At 38.9% G+C, this 17,247-nt stretch overlaps 1 protein-coding gene across 1 annotated transcript in view; it reads right to left on the bottom strand.

Moving 5' to 3' along the window:
* LOC111321092 (polycystin family receptor for egg jelly) overlaps positions 1-15,266 on the bottom strand; it is a 37,136-nt gene extending 21,870 nt beyond the window's left edge. Inside the window, exons 1-5 of the mRNA XM_088754220.1 lie at positions 15,098-15,266; positions 5,789-5,850; positions 2,403-2,487; positions 1,594-1,860; positions 244-1,287 (exon numbers count right to left, since the gene is read on the bottom strand). Coding sequence (XP_088610346.1) covers positions 244-1,287; positions 1,594-1,860; positions 2,403-2,478 — 1,387 coding nt within the window. The 5' untranslated portion in view covers positions 2,479-2,487; positions 5,789-5,850; positions 15,098-15,266. The remainder of the gene's footprint in view (positions 1-243; positions 1,288-1,593; positions 1,861-2,402; positions 2,488-5,788; positions 5,851-15,097) is intronic.
* Positions 15,267-17,247: the final 1,981 nt, after the last annotated feature.

The following is a 17,247-nucleotide window of genomic DNA, read 5'->3' as shown; positions in this document are numbered from 1 at the left end:
TAAGCTACAGAAAATTTTATTTAATACCGTTTAAAAGATGTTTCGTTCAAGCTTTTTTGCCATGTTAGAGCTACAGTCATATAGTTGGGCTGTACTTTCGAGGTCACAATGACATGGCATCAAAGTTCCTCGATGATGGGACACGGTTGTGGTCATCCCTTTGAAGTCTAACAGCCGTTCGCACAGTCAAATAGAATGACTTATAAGAACTGTTCAGGTTAAGCAATTTTTACGGATACTTACCAGCTTGACAGCTGTGTTTGATAGAAAGTCGTAACTTGGTAATGTTCTCTGGATATGGGTCCATAAATTTCTTCCTTGTAACGTTAAAATAGCATTCCATCTTGCCACGGCAGTTGAATAATTTGGCATTGTGTACTTTCTTAGGCATGATCTCCTGAGTGATGTAATAATATTCATACTTTTTTTGCTCCGGGATAATGGAGCTAGAGGAGTTAAACACGAACACTGAAACGTTAGAGGCCATCGTTGCAGATAACGTTGGCAGGAATGTCTTATTCTGTGTTGTTGAAAATAACGTTATGGACGGTTGAGCGATGGTTGTTGCTGTAGTTGAAAATGAAGATGCCAAGGACAGAAAATTTTCACTTGGTGAGGTTTGTAAAAGCAATGACGGTGTTGTGATTCGTACTTCTGTGGACCATCGGGGGAAGAACGTAGTCTTTGTCGTAGATGAATTCATAAACGGTAGCACCGCTGGATTTGGTAGGGTGGATGATAACAAAGACGGTGTGGTCACTGGTGCTACTACTATTGGTAATGACGATGTAGACAAAGATCTCTCACCCATTATGGTAGCCTTTGCCTCTAATGATGCAGCAGACACGCCTCGTGAGGTCATTACAGATTGTAGTGATGGTGACGATGGTTCTGGCGATGCTGCCAAAGATTCTGATCCTAAAGCTGAAGGATAATTGACCTTCGTGGTAAACCAACTAGGACTGCTAGCTGTCGTCGTTTGAGTAACAAACGCAGTCGACGATATGTGAGATCCTGATGCCAGTAGTGGTCTGCCAGCGAGTGCTCCTGTCTGTAACACTGTTCTTGGCTGTAACACTGTCCTGTTGGTTGTACTGGTAGACCACATCATGCTCAAGTTACTTGTTGAAGGTGCAATGAGGAAAATGGTACTGTTTGGTGCTGATAAATTGCGACTTTTAAGAATATATTCAATTCCAAGCCATTCCAATTTGTGAAGGACAAATACTTTCCCTTTTGGGCAAACAAAGTTGCCGATGTCATTTTCTTTTATTTCAGTCACGTTAACTGCAACAAATAGGGTTAAGTTCGTATCAATTTAAAAACAAACAAATCATTTAAACACTAGTCAAGCGTATTTTTTCCCAAAATTTTTCGCTGCTACTGTCTCAATGAGCAATTTTTGCACGTGTACATCGACTTGAGGATGATTGGTAAAACTCGTTTTAAATGTTTTCCTGTTGCTTACAATGAAAATGAAACATGTTCCATGAAAAGCCGATTGATTGGAGATGGCTATGTTAACAAAACATAAAATTTGTAAAAAAATAGACACAAAAGACTGCCTAGATTGAATCATTTTTTCAGACTCACTATCCTTGCAGCTGTAAGAAATGTTGAAATAGTTTGTGTCGCACGGTTTTTCCAGGCCATCATACGATCCGTTTATAACACAAGAGCTCTTTCCTTGGCAGAATGGTGTGACTGTCCAGCTCAGATCAATGGTTGAATCGCACGGTGATGTCGGTGGGCATGTAAAGTTATCAGTTCTTCCATATATTACAGACTCGATGAAAATCCTGGTATCGTTGTAGCACGTGATTGTTGACAGCATCGTAGGGCAAATCGTCAAAAGAGATGCTGAGTAAACATTAAAAGGTATTCAACCATTTCATCCCTACAGCTATTGCAATTGGAGAAACTCTAAGGGTTTTCTGTGACTAACTAATTAGTAAAAAGTTTTTTTCACTTATGATTCTCCAAAAAACATGAGTTTGTTATGCTGCCATGATTTTTTTAAAATAAAGAATCATGTGCCTGATTTTATCCTTAAAGGAAGATATTGTTAAAGGTTGGGCCCTGTTTAGCCAAGATTAAATATCAACTTATCAATTAACACGTTCGTATGCGTAAACAATCTTTCCAAGCTTACGGACGAGGTAGGGGGCAGAGCGTGGGGGGAACTGACATCCCCCCTCTATAGAAGTGATAAAAGCTCGGAATTTTTGATAACCAGGCACTGATCCCAAAGGCCAGTATGATGTTATGTTAGTCCAACTCCTACCCTTCCCAACTGGAAAGTTATCTCTCTACCCTTCTATGATTTATAGTTACCTTCCCATGTCGATATTTCACAATAACGATAACTTTTTTGAGGTCTAAAATGCATTAAACTTCCTTACCACTGCATGTGGCAAAAGTAAGCCAAACCATCATCGCTGCAAACCGCAACATCTTCGCCTGATGAGGCATATCCATTACAAACGACTAAATGATGAAACGCAGTTGGAGAGGTTTTTAAGATATTACAAAGAGTGGATCCTGTATAAACAAAAGACAATCGCCACTGCTTAACTAGAAGTAATCAGTTCTAGGTCTAGGCTCATGAATTCGCACTGTGGATCGATGAAACAACATAAGAGCTAGGGATAAAATAAATGCTGAGAGGTTATCTCACTAGGGCTAACGTTTCTTTCTTAATTTTCCCTCCAGTTACTGTGTACTTTTGTAATATACCGACCTTTAGATATCACTAGGCCAACGATTCTTTGCTTTTGCCCTCCAGTTAATTTGCCTTCAGGCTAACTGAGATGAGAAAGTCGTATGTGCCGACATTTGGACATCCCCGTGATGCTAAAGAATCTTTTCTGTTACCTTACAGTTAGTATACACTTCCATTTATTACTCTCCATCCGCCATTTATATGCCTCTATTTATATCTATTTGCCTTTAGGCTGACTGAAATGACAAAGTCGTATCTGTGGTTTTTAATATGTCGACATATGGACATCACTTCTATGAAATATCACTTTTATGAAAATGAAAACTATTAGCTACGCTTTGAGTGATTTCAACGCAAATTACACAGAGTCTCCTTGTCCAACTCTTAAGGCACCTACAGTGGTCTAAAAAACGGGAAAAATAATCGTTCAGAAACTCCCTTTTATTTCGTTTCAAATTTTACCTGGACAGATATATCTGCGCCCTGCTTAAGTCAACTATACACTGAGAAGCCCTAAAGTAAAGAGTGCTTGCTCGGATAGTAATGAAATGAGGACAGCAACGACGCAAAAACAAACTTACATTTTGGCTCACTGATGCCGATTTGCTTCTCGCGCCGACGCTGGACTTTTTTTTCAGCATCACATTTAATGACAGCGATTCAGTTTCAAGTAAAAAGAGAAAATGATTTCTTGCTGGGATTCCCGTTCTTAGACATCACAAAATTTGGCAATTTTATTTGTTTTTCGGCATTTGACGTTTGAAAAACACAAAACTGGGTTGAAAACTCACTAGCAGAGGTATCGTTCTGGTAATTGCATCTTTTGTTTCGCCATGTCATCCTCTTGTCACGATAGCGGTTCCCCTAAGATCCTATTTAGGAAGTTTAAGCAAATCCCTTCGGCTGGCGCTGCTACGGCTACCGGAAGTGAAATTGTCCAGAAACGAGTCATTGCGCATGTCAGTGGTTCCCATCCAGCCGTAGCGGGAAATCCTTCTACGCGAGTGGGAAGGTTTCGGCGTAGTCTGTGGTACGTGAACTTATCTCGCTTCTTTCTTCGCTTTATACATTCTCCTGAGCAATTTTAACTATTGAAATACACTTAACATCTTTAAAAATAGCTTATCGGGAATATTTATCAAGCTTGCTGTCCCTTACCGAGTGAATCTGCCTTTATTTTTGCAGCCGGGTTTGTCGAAGGATCGAAGCAGTGTGCACATGGAGAACGCAGCGAACGGAAGGAGAAATGCGTAAGTAGAAAGTCTAACTTTTCCTTTTCAAACCTCAAAGACTACTTGAAATTCAAATAGCTGAAGCCGAGGAATGACGAGGGTTATGAGGGACCGTGTAGAAACTTTGCTTTGGTGTTTATAAGCTCCAAAATGGCAATTTTGCAACACGTAAGCTTAAATATTTTAATTCACTCATTCACTGTGCACAGGATCGCTTAAAATTTTTTTTTCCAAACGTTGGAATCCTTCGTCCCTTTGAACGAAGTCATTTTGAGTTTTTAGACGTGCAAAAACTACCGCGAAGACGCTTAATTTATTGGTTTTAACTTCTCAGCCGTACTAGGTTTGTAGTTCGCGTTGCTTAAAGTTGAATTTTGGCGGGCTTGGGCGACGTACTCTCCCCAAGCCTCGTCAACCACGATAGCCGTAGCAGCGCCAACCGTAGTGATTTGCTTAAACTCCCTATTAGCCCGAGGCGACGGCCCACTTTCACGTATATAAGTTTCAAGACTTGTTTGTTTTCAAACTTTTTACAATGCTCTGCGCCATTTTTATTACATTCAGAAGCATATAGATATAACTTGTCGACGACTTGTCAGACAACAACCACACAACAATATGATGATCTATAGTATCGAGAGCAAACATCTGGCGAAAGTAATTTGAGTTCCCGTCTAATGTAATAACTATTCCCGTAACAAAGTATAATAGAACTGAAAATGTCAATCAATTATTTCTTCCAGCTTCAAAGATGCCGCAATTGACTTTCTAGTGAGATGTTCACTGACCAGTTTTTTATGAAAAAATGAGGAATCAGGAATATGTGACTACTCAGAACTGAAGCCACATTTCTGCTTTCTCAGATTTAGTAAACCTATGTTTATCATTGATTATTGTTAAATGAAACCCCATTGACTGTTTAAAACATGCCTTTGTAATGCAAACGAGGAACATTTCCACATCTACCTTTTAATTCTGGACGTGGAATATGACGACTCTTGTAATTGGCCCGTAGAAGAAACTGAGAATGTGAAAAAGCTTTTTCTCTTTTTTTTTTGTAGGGTAAAAATGCCTCAAGTTAACCAGCTAAAAGGTTTAACGAACAACTCTCCGCCATTGAGGACCTGGTCATGTGGAGTACCGCATATATTTATTACACGACTCGGGCAGTCAGAGGGCCAATAACTAAAATCAACCAATCAAAATGCTCTATAGCCGGTTAATATTCTCTCAGTATTGGACCGGGCACTGTCCCGTATGGTCCCCAATGATACCGCACTTGTGTCCCTTTGAACTTCAGTCGTTTAATAAATCTGTTATTAACCAAGCTTGCTCGAGACCGTACTGGAAGAATATCGGCCCTCGGTCTTTTTTGTACGGACCTCGCTGCGCTCGGTCCGTACTCTCAAGACCTCGGGCCGATATTCTCCCAGTACGGCCCTCGCGCTTGGTTAATAAGATATATATCCACCATGATTAATCTCCACTACGGAGAATAACCGTTGATAGTTATAAGTGTGAAGGGTGACGCTTACAGTAACGAGTTGAAATCAGGAGTAACTATTATTATTATCTGATTGTTATTCATAACCATTACAATTTTCTCAAATGTGATCGGTGGATTACCTGCTTTGATTTTCACTAAGCCGCATATTCCGTCTGAATGGGACTCCACTCGGTCCTAGTACTGTTATTAATTATGAGTAAACATTTTGCTCACTGCTTGCAGCCCGCAAAATCTCCACGCAAGCGTAAACTTCATTTTCAAAAATCTCCCTAATCTAGAACTATTCATTTTCTGTAGAGACATGATATTTAGAGAAAAAAATGTTACCTTGATGATGCTCAGCCGCAGGTTGAGTTGTTGTTAATACCTTTCAAAACTGTCTTGACAATCTGTTGAGTTTACAAATCAACGGAATGAGTTATTGCGTTATATCATTTACAATGCTGGTTGGAAATAAAATGACAGAAAGTACTCGACATAACCAAAATGGCAAATTTCCAATATTTTTCTTGAATATTTTGCAAATGACTTACAGTTAGCAAACGTCATACAATACCTTTAATCGTTTATAGACACTAACGCAAGTTTACATAGCTTAATTCATTTACAGTGTCTGATTGCAAATTTGTTTTAAAAAAAATTAAAACTTTGGGGTAAATTGCAAAGCTAGCCTTGTCTCAGGTTTCCTATTTAACGGTGAACATCCGTTGGCTGGCTTATTAATGTGTTTACGGTGATGGGTGTTTCACTTCTTATATGTCAGTTCATGTAAACTCAACGCGAACGGAGTCAGATTACATATCCAAATATAAATTGGTTTAAATTTTATAAAACGATGTTTTTGTAAATTCATTTTAATAAGTATTCAATAAACAACCTAGAGAGAAAGAAGGAGAGAAGGGAGAAGGAGACTAGGTCGACCAAAAACAACATGGAGGAGAATGGTTGAAGATGAAAGACGAATAGCTGGGTGGCAATCATGGACGACTGTTAGAACTTTAGCAACAAACCCAAGTGGATGGAAAGAGAATGTCAGAGCCTTGTGTGCCTTATGGCACAAAGAGATATAGAGATAGAGTTAGGGAACAAGCTATTGATCACTTTGCAAATGAACACCATAATATTCTAAATAATGCAAATTTGGTTGGTACGTTATGACTCTCCATATGTGTAAAATGTCTTAGAGGAGGATGATTCTACCGCATTCTCTTATGTTAGATTTGTACATTTGAACTTAACATCTTCAGCGTGTAAAATAAAAACTCGAAAGTAGTTTTACGCCTGGTCAAGGAGTCCTTTAAAATTATAACTATATGGTATAATTTCAGGGTGCCTTGAGAGAATCAGAATCGCATCTAATATTCACCATGACATTCAGGGATGCCTCGCTTTTAATTTGAGGACTTCTTTTCTGAGCATGAGTCACTTTAATTCCATGCACCACTTGATCTACAGGTCCCGCTTGTTCAAAGATTGGATAGCTATTCACTCGATTTTCAATCCAGTGGATAGCACAGTACGTATTGCTATTGCTTATCCGCGATTTCTCCGTTGGATGTTTAAACTTATCTACCCTTTAAACTGCTGGGCCTTTGTCTTCACAGTCGAAAAACACTTCGAGTCATATGGATTTAGCTTTCGACCGTGTCATGTTTTTTTACCCTGCTAAGGAAATTGTTTCTTAGCCATACAGTTTGAAGATATTTCAAAGTCGTTGTTTGAGTAAAAATTAATTTTTAAAGAATCACCCAGGAGGAAGCTTCCTTTAGCAGTTATTTACTCAGGAGAAATTAGACATTACAATGACTATCGCTCACTTTCTTTTGGTTATTCGTGATAAACATGTCACAAAGTAATTATGCTCAATACATGCTCAGGACCATCTGCTGATACTGCAATGAGATCTCTGCTTTAATATCAACCATAAGAGAAAAAAGGATTTCCTTCGTTTGTACGCGAGCGAGAGCGAATAAAAACGCTCTGGCCTCCACGTGTAATCAAAGCTCAGACATTCGAATCAATTACTATTACTTATTTTAGCTATAAGAGTCATAGTTATATTTCGACGATAAAAAAACAAAACTTAACAAAGCAGTTGTGAAATAATTACGAAAAAAAAAATGATTAATAGACCCGCTCGTGAAAATAACGCAATTTGAGGTTTTTTGTTTTTTTTTTCTTTTTTTCATTTCCATGCAAACCCGACTAAATGACAAATCGTAAGTTCTAGAGGCAATTTTTACAAAAGAAAAGAAGCCTCTAATTTAAAAGGCCAGCTAAATTGTACAAGACCTGTATTTACTCCCTCTTTATTAATCATTTCACAGCAGGGAATCAATAGGCCTACGAAGATAAAGTACCCACAGCACTGTATTAGCATATTATAATTGTAATGCGGTAAATTGTTGTGAATGATAGACACAGCGTTATTCGTGAATAAAAATGACCACGGCGAGCATCACTTTGAAAGTGGGTCTATGACGCACTATGTTAATGAATTCTGGATGTTTTCAACATGAAGTTGGTAAATAAGTCTTCCCAAATACATAGCACATTTTCTCTATTGCATCTATTTCTATCGATATTTTCATTTATCCATTTACTTTTCAATTTTTGTTTTTTCATATTTTTTCAATGTATTTATTTATCTATTTGTTTCTACTTTTCTGCGATTATTGATTGAATATTGTGTTTTGCAGCAGTTAGATCGAGAGTTACTACCCCTATTAATTTGCTGAAGCCTTCACTGAATGAACTGAATGAACTTTATTTATCGTCGATTACGTGGGGAGTGGTCACCCAATCTCCCGAGCCAAGGGCTCATGTTTCAAACGCTCGACTAAAGGAAATACAAATTAAATAATAGATAAATATCATATATGAATTGAATAGATGTCCCTTTTTGCGTTTAGCAAAAAGACCCAATATGGAGACAATAGCGTTTAATGCTTAATTGATCTCATTTATTGACCAATCAACTGACAGACATTCAGAGTAGGTGATCGTTTCGAGTGTAATTTCTGTATGTGTACGTTGAGAGGGGCAAATGGTCTTTGAAAATATCTATCTGATTAAAGTCACATTCGAATGATCTTAGATAGGTTTGAGGCTTTTCCCCGAATACCATACACCATTAATTTTTTCAACAAAAGTCAGATGAGATGTTCCTGTGAAAAGGTTCACACTTCTGACGATTCTTGAAGAAAACCAAAGCCAATTAAATTTCAGGTGTACTGATCAAAACCCAGATATCAAGCCGAAGAGTCACCGCATTAGTACAAATATTTAGCATCCCTACTATGGTTTTATCTGAATACTTAAGAGGCTGTCTCCCTTATTCCCACCCGGTCAATTTCGCGTCAAAAATAATTTTGCCTGAAACTCTGTCAACAGAAAGACTTTACTTAGGAAAGAACTAAATTAGATTTGGTTTGTTTCCAAATAATTTTCTGACTGCGTTAGGGGCCATAATTGTTTCCCAGTCTGTTGGGACCGTCGCAACGTCTCGAAAATTGAAAATAGGCATATTTTGTAACATTGTAAAATATTTGATTCGCATAGTTAAGCCACCGAATTTATATCAGATTGCTTAAAAACCGTTCTAGTTTGCCAAGAAAGTTAGAATTTGCCCTCTCAATATATCTGAAAAGGCGAATTTTAGCATATTCTGACTCCTATAAATCTTCATCGGCCGATGGCCGAAAATAACCTTGATTTAGACGTTAAGTTTTGGGATTTGGGACCTGGTTGACAACTCTATCCTACACAGTCGTTAAGTTTAGACCTTTATAGGCAAAAAAATTCAAAAACCCCGGTACATTTTCGATTTTTCAAAAGTTATGACCGTTTGAATCAGCACATGTACGAGCATTTGCGATTTTTTCAACTACACTAAAATCGAACCACTCGAGTAGATTTCGTCATAAATACAGCTTACCCTCGCCGCACCTTGGCTTTATGTGAGATTTCAGATGTTCCTCGCTCTCCAAACTGGTGAACTTAATGATAACTCCAGCAAATAACTGCAAACTTCAGCGGTCGGCGTGTATCGACACTCTTCTTTAACTAGTTGTTGCGGACTAAACGCGAAGACTAAAGCCATGTTTCGCGCTTAATGTCTTGTTAAAACTTTGGATCGCTGCCGCATTCTCTTCAAGAATCAGTCATAGAACTCCACAAGTCTATACAGTAAAAACCAGCAAGTAAGAATCTACATTTTTAGGAGTTAGCCTAAACAGGTTCTTATATAAATGGTACTTAACAAAATTTTAGGCTATTTAGATTCTTAAAACAGGTTCTTATTTTTGGAGAAAAACACACCTGCATAACAAGTTGGTAATTGTCCTATATTTAAATTTTATTCACCACACCACCCCTAGCGCCGAAGGCTGGACAAGAGCTATTTCAGGCCTGTTTCACACCCGATAAAGGGTCCAGCCACATGGACCTTGTGCCGTTGATGGAGGCCTACAGCGACGCCATGACGAGTACCTTGAAGACCTAAATTCTTAGCCTGTATGCGTATCGATATCCAGTGAAGAAGCTTCAGAAAATCCACGAGCCATACGCAAAGTTAACCGAGTGGCAAATTAGACGCGCTAGAGCTCATGCAAGAGAATGTGGTCCAGGTTCTTTGGTCGAAAAGTCCCCATGTCATCGAGTTCGACTGCCACCAGTAAAGCTTGACCATTTCTTAGACTTCGCAAACCGCCCCTACTTTTATCAAGACGTGTCATTTAGTACGAGGAAACTGAGGCTCAGCAGTAACGAGAAGATCACAATGCCAAATGTCATTCGCAAAGTCACAAGGTCAACAATGGTCAAGCAGTACCTTCAGTTCTGCGAAGAGCAGTTTGAACCACTGAGCAATTCAACCCTTTTTCGCATCCTCGAGGTAAGGGAAGCCTCTCAACAGAAGGCCCTTAGCGGCTTGGATAACACAGCAGCTGATGGGTCGGCGGGGTTCGCGCAACTCCTCCGAATAGTGGGCGAACTTGATCAGATTGGGCTCGCAAAGAACGTGGCAGACGAACTGCGAAGAGCCCTCAGCGAGGGTAAGAGGTACCTCAAAACCCAGTTTCAGAGTCACTGCCAGGAAGATGAGAGCGAATGTCCCGACCACTGTCGTAAGTTTGGTCTCAGCAATCCAAACGATCCAGATTTCTAGGAACAATGCTCACATCAACACACGCTTCTCTGCTCTCAATGCGACGAAATTACTTCCGTTTTGCAGAAGATGCAACAGATTGTTAAGGATAAAAAAACCTTAGTTTTTTACAGCGAGGACCAAAAAAATTACTTGTTGTACGATATCCAGAAATCTTCGGAGGCTATTGTTCAGTGGAAAGCTCACATTATGAGGTCCGTGAATCAGGAATGTGCAAAACAAGTTATCATCGCAAAGCTTGACCAAACTTCGTGTCTTCTTGTTATAGATTGGGCCATGACGTTTCTGCAGCTGCGCTATAGAGAGAAGCAAAGTGACTGGTACGGAAAAAGAGGGTTAAGTTGGCACATTAGTAGCGTTGTGTCTCGAAGCCAGTCTAACACGACGGAAGTCATCTCGTACGCTCACCTCTTTGATCAGTGTACTCAGGACTGGTATGCAGTTACGTCAATTCTCGAAGATCTTCTAAAGCAGCTGAAAGTCAAGAATCCTTTGCTGTAGAAAGTTCATCTGAGGTCAGATGAAGCCGGTTGCTATCATAACAGCTCCCTAGTAACCGCTGTGAGAGATGTCGCAAAAGGAGTTGGGGTTGAACTTCATATTTATCACTACTCGGAGCCGCAGTCTGGTAAAGACATTTGCGATGGTATCCTCTGCCCAATGAAGTTCTCTATTCGCGCTTACTGCAACGAAGGGCACGATGTTCTAACTGCCGTGGACATGAGAGATGCATTGACGCAACACCCAGTGAAGGGAACAAACGCTGCAGTTAGCATAGTCGAATAATCAAAGAACACTCTCTGTATAAATAAGATTGAGCATTTCAGTAGCTTCCACAACTTCGAATATGGAGATACTGGTCTGAGAGTTTGGAAATGTTATGGCGTCGGTAAAGGGAAGTACATCCCATATGACGTGATTTATATAAAGCACCAAGGTGAAACGTCCCTTCCAACCATAGAATCTCAAGGGTTTTATGATCCTCCTGAAAAGCGTGTGGTCAAGCGTCGTTCAAAGGACAGCAAGGAAACAGAGAGTACAACGCCATTGTTTGAATGCTCTGTGCTTAGGTGTGTTGAAGTGTTCGAAACGTTTTCGCAACTAGAGCTACACCTGGACGCTGGAAAACATACAGTCAGCAGGTTAAGCCAGTATGATGCAATCAAAAGGGACTGGGCCCTTAAGTTCTCGTCAACAGATACCGCTGGTACCAAGTGTTCGTCGGATTCCAGTATACCACTCACTTCTCCTGGGGATACTTCGCCCCTCTCGCCTCTGCGAACAGGATGGGCCGTAAGCAAACCGAGGCGCAGTGTTAGATTTTCAGAGAATGTAAAAGAATACCTAACGGCACGGTTTACACTTGGAGAAAGACCCCGCCCAAGTTGCAGTGGACATGCGAAATGCGTAAAATGAATGAAATGCACGTTTGTTTACTAGAGAACAGTGGCTGACAAAGAGCCAAGTTCAGAGCTTTTTCTCCCGGCTAGCAGCAATGCGACACAAAGATCAGAGTGTGATCGGGATATCACTGGACGAGCAGGAAGATGTCCAATGCGTCCAGGAGAATTCCGAGAGACAAGATCTGGTAGACAAAGTTAACAAAGAGATCAAAGTCGCGCATCCAATCTGCTACGACACGTATGACCTCTGTGAACGTTACCACAGTAACAAACTTCAGAAATTCAATGTGGATTTGTTGCGAGCCATCTGTAGTCATTTTGAGATCCCTGTAATACTGAGAGACAAAAAGAAGATCCTCGTAGACAAACTGTCCGACGTGATTAAGGCTTGTCAGTGTGTTTCATAGTAGACTTATGTAAACAATGTCCTATACAGTTGCTGAAAGTGTAGAATATTGTCTACAGGTACAAACTTCCTTTAGTTCCGATATCAAGTTCTGACGACGTTGTTATAGTGTAATACTCAAAGCTTATGATATCTGTGACATTAAATTTTGTCGTGCTTTACTCACTTAGAATTCAGAACTAAATCAGTGAAAGATACTACCTAGTTTGACAACATGTCAAGCAGTGTCTGATACACGATATAGTCATCGTACTGAGCCTTGCTCTTCAAGTCAAAATCATTTTTAACGAAAACAGGGATAAGTGTGTTCAGCTTGTCGCAATCAGTGATATTTTTTTATAAAAACGATTGAAAATTTACCAGAAGCAACACTTATAACATCTGTTCATACCAAGCATGTGTCAAAATTTTTATCACGTTTGTAGCCGATTTCTCCGGCTATTGACAAGTTGCTGGTCTGCGGCCACAATCGACGCGGAACAGAGAGAAGCAAGCTCAGGACATTTGAAATTAATTTATTAATTGTATCATATCAAACTCCAGCTTCAAAGCATTTATTCTTTTCAGCCACAATTTTCTCCCCAGATATTACATTGAGGTGTAAATTGGGATAGAACAAAATCATACGACACAAGGTACGGCACAAGCTGTCAGCGGTCTTCTCTTTTGTGCGGACCTTTGTGAGAACAGTACAACATCGAACTGAATAGTCGTGATCTAAATTTGAGCGATTATTTCTTCACTTCAGAAGCCTAAAACATTCATTTCCCCCTCAGCTTCCAGACATGGAGAGTTAATATTCTGATTCTGGAAAAATTCACCTCGGAAGCGATATTAAATGGGTAATTAACTGCGAAATGTGGCCATAATTCCGACCATTTGTTTTGATACCACGATCGAATCACGATGGATGCAGCTTACTTTTCGAAGGCAATACCCTGCAATTTGTTGAGGTTGTCATGGATTTCAGCAATTTGGTTATTACCAAAATACTGAAGTTAGCCATGAAGCCGGGCTGCAAAGCGGGTAAGTTGTATTTATGACGAAATCTTCTCCAGTAGTTCGATTTTGGTGTAGGTGATGAAATCGCGAATGCTCGTACACGTGCTGATTCAAACGGTCATAACTTTTGAAAAATCGAACACGTACGGGGGATTTTGCATTTTTTTGCCTATGAAGGTCTAAAATTAACGGCTGAGTAGGATAGAGTTGACAACCAGGTCCCAAATCCCAAAACTTAACGTCTAAATCAAGTTTATTTACGGCCATCGGCCGATGGCGATTTATAGGGGTCAGATTTTTAAGCAATCTGATACAAATTCGGTGGCTTAACTATGCGAATCAAATATTTTACAATGTTACAAAATATGCCTATTTTTCAATTTTCGAGACATTGCCACGGTCCCCGTACGGACTGGGAAATAACTGTGGCCCCTAACGCAGTCAGAAAATTATTTTGAATCAAACCAAACGTAATTTAGATCTTTCCTAAGTAAAGTCTTTCTGTTGACAGAGTTTCAGGCAAAATTATTTTTGACGCGAAATTGACCGGGTGGAAATAAGAGAGACAGCCTCCTAAGTTTTTGTACAAGACAGATCTTCACCTCTCACTCAAAAACAAGACAAAATCTGCACATGCAACTCATTTGGAAAACTGAAATGACCTTGCAGTTTGAACCTTGTTGATAGGAACAATTTATGAGTTCAAAATTTCCGTGTTCTTTTGAAATCAATCTGGCATATTTACCAAAGATCTGAAGGGGTATAAACAACAAATATATTAATCTTGATATAATCGAGGACAGGTGTGAAATATTTCCTTCGAAGGAGTGAACATACAACACATACATGCTTTGCAACAGTTTTAACAATTATTTTCCAAAGGAGACTTGTAAAGAAGGATGAATAAATAAGAAGTCAAAAACTTGAGCATCACTCTTAGCGTACGCAAACACCCACGTATGACCGACACTGTGTTTGTAACTGACTGCACATCACGTATTTGCCATACGAAATCAGATTTGTCGAAACTGTAAAAAACACAGTGTGGTGAAAATGACAGACATTAATTTTTTTATCCGTTACAGTCAGCTGGACAGGATACTGCGCATCACGTATTTGCCATAAGAAGTTAAGTTTTGTCAATTCACGTCAGATTTGTCAAAATTGCAAAAAACACTGTGATGAAAATGGCAGACATTAATTTTTTTTATCAGTTACAGTCAGGTGGAGGAAAGACATTAGTAAGATAAAGTATATCCATGAATTCTTTTAAAAGTAGTCAACCTGTGATCCATAACATTAGCACAACAAATACTGAGCTGGAAGGAACTCGTGTTGGATAAATCATAAAAAGTATTTCATTTACAGAAGCTGCACTTTTTCATTTACGAAAACTGCAAAGCTCAAAAGCCGATGTAGTACTTGCACGCGTTTATGAAAATGAAGATGGCGAGTTTTAAGCGTGGTAGTTTGAGTGCTTTAAAAATGAATGCTTTTTTTCCAAATAACAAGAGAATAACAACACTAAATGAAAGGATATGAGAGCGGAAACTTTAGGGAGACCTGAACGTTCCCCTCGACAATTTTGCCTAGTGATTGCAACAATTAGTCAGACAAAGAAAAATTAATGACGATTATTGCAATCATTATATTCTTACCTTAGATTCTCAGTTTGGATCAGAAACACTGACTGTCGTTTGGTTAAACGCAAGTTTAGAGTGATCAACTAATCAGGCGAAGGAATACGAAAACGAGTCATCAGTTTCATCGCATTTCGGCCAGGTACAGCTGATAAATGTGCCTAATGAGAATGACACCAATTTTAATTGAACTGAGCAATTCGTGACTTTTCCTAATGAATAATCTGTCATTCATTATTTTTTTTTGCTTCATCGGGAGAATGTCTTTGATGCAGCAAAACAAGTTTCAGTGAGGTTTCATTGAATTTTGAATTCGTTTCGGTCATTAAGGCTAGCAGAATCAAAAAAAAAAAAAGAAAGGCCAATATTGGGCCATCTCATTCAAATGGAGAAACCAAACATATAAGACATTATCACAGACAGGTTGAAATCTTGCTTTAAAAATAAAACGAAAAAAAACACAGGAAGACGTCGGGATAGCGAGTAATGCTTTTTAACTCTCGCGCTTTCATCACTTTCTTTTGTTATTCACTGTCAGAAAGACAGTTTGTCTGCGTTTTGTATTACCACTACCAGAATTAAATAGATGTTCCCATGACAACTTACGGACATTTGATAACTTCTGTTTATCGACAAGCATGAGCCAGCAGTTTATGGGACCAGCAGTTTCTGTGACCAATAGGAACTTACAGACGGGATGATCTTACAGCAGGGATGATCTTTGTTATCGGAACCTTTGATGGACAGCTAGGTCGGTGCTGAGCAGTTTTCATTACAATTAATTTTGAAATTCTCAGTAAAGAGACAGTTTTTGGCTTGAGAAATCTTCCACATTTTAGAGTTTGTTCATCTGGATCATCCCATCAAAGGATAACCCGGTACAAAACTAGAGACTTCTCCGAACTTAACAGGTAACATGATCTCAGCAAGATTCGACATCACAGTAGCAACCTGATTCAAAAGTGTGACATCCACTTTTAAACGATCGTTGGGAGTCTTCCCTTCAAAGTTGACTCTCCCTTGAAAACATAGAGGATTCAGAACTGCATGGTACTCGGCTCTAGAGTTAATCAACAATCCGAGTTAAGCTTTGCCGATATATTTTAAGCCGGCATGAAAATGACTTAATGAGAAAAACTGCAAAACAGGAACTTCTACAGTTTGTTAAGGAATTAATAAACCAGACAGGAAACAAATCTATTTATTTGTTTGATTCTGCTCTATAGTTATTTCTGAGGTTAACAAAATTTATCTTGATTTTCTAGCTTTGTGATAAGCATTTCCTTTTTGATGAGGGAGACCGGTGAGGAAAAAGTTAATTATTGCCAGGATGCTAACCCTAATCTATTGAAATGGCATTTGTCCGTTGTCCTTGAAAACACAATACGTACAAACTACCTCATATTAATAGATTAAAAGGTATGTTAATACCGGATGATACAGGAAGACTAAAAAAACAATCACAATATTGCCAAAGAACATAAACAGAAAATGATATTTCTATCTTAAAACATTTGAAACTAGATACAATGACTCGCTTTACCGTTGCAACAAAGAATTAGCTACGAAAGACAAAAACCTAATCCAAGCGCTTCAAAACCTCCGGTGAATAAAATATTATGCTAGATTTGAATTTTTTTCTCTTCCACCGATGACCACATTTCTCCTGGATAAGGGACAGTTACTATTTAGCAAATAAGCCCGAGATATCAAGCAAAGAAAATGGTTTTGTAGTCACATAACAGACAAGTAATTTGCGTAAGTGTTTCTGGTACTTTTTTTAAGCGTTCAAATTAGCTAAGATATTTCACAAAATGTCGTGTTATCAAATTGTACAAACTCTTACTTACCTATGTTCCCAAACATGAAACATATATCCCTATAGACGTGTTCCATGGCTCTCACAAATTCTGAACTTGATCGAAGTTCCCATGCTAAATGTATTGATCCAAAACGACACAAAACACGGAGTTCCAGGTGATTTTACCTTCTTGACGCCAATTAGTGATTTATGTTTTAACGGTAATTAAACAAATTACGTCAACATTATTGTCTTCTGTTAACTCGCTCGTGACCAAATCAGCCAAACAAAGATGACATTAACCTAGTCGTCGACTGAAGAACAGCGCAAATGAAAAATTCCTCCTAATAATTTCCATAATTTTTCT

This window comes from Stylophora pistillata, chromosome 3 (genome assembly GCF_964205215.1).
Source record: "Stylophora pistillata chromosome 3, jaStyPist1.2, whole genome shotgun sequence".
Taxonomy (NCBI): Eukaryota; Metazoa; Cnidaria; class Anthozoa; order Scleractinia; family Pocilloporidae; genus Stylophora; species Stylophora pistillata.
Note: the sequence above shows the minus strand (reverse complement) of the source record. Positions and strands in the feature narration are given on the sequence as shown.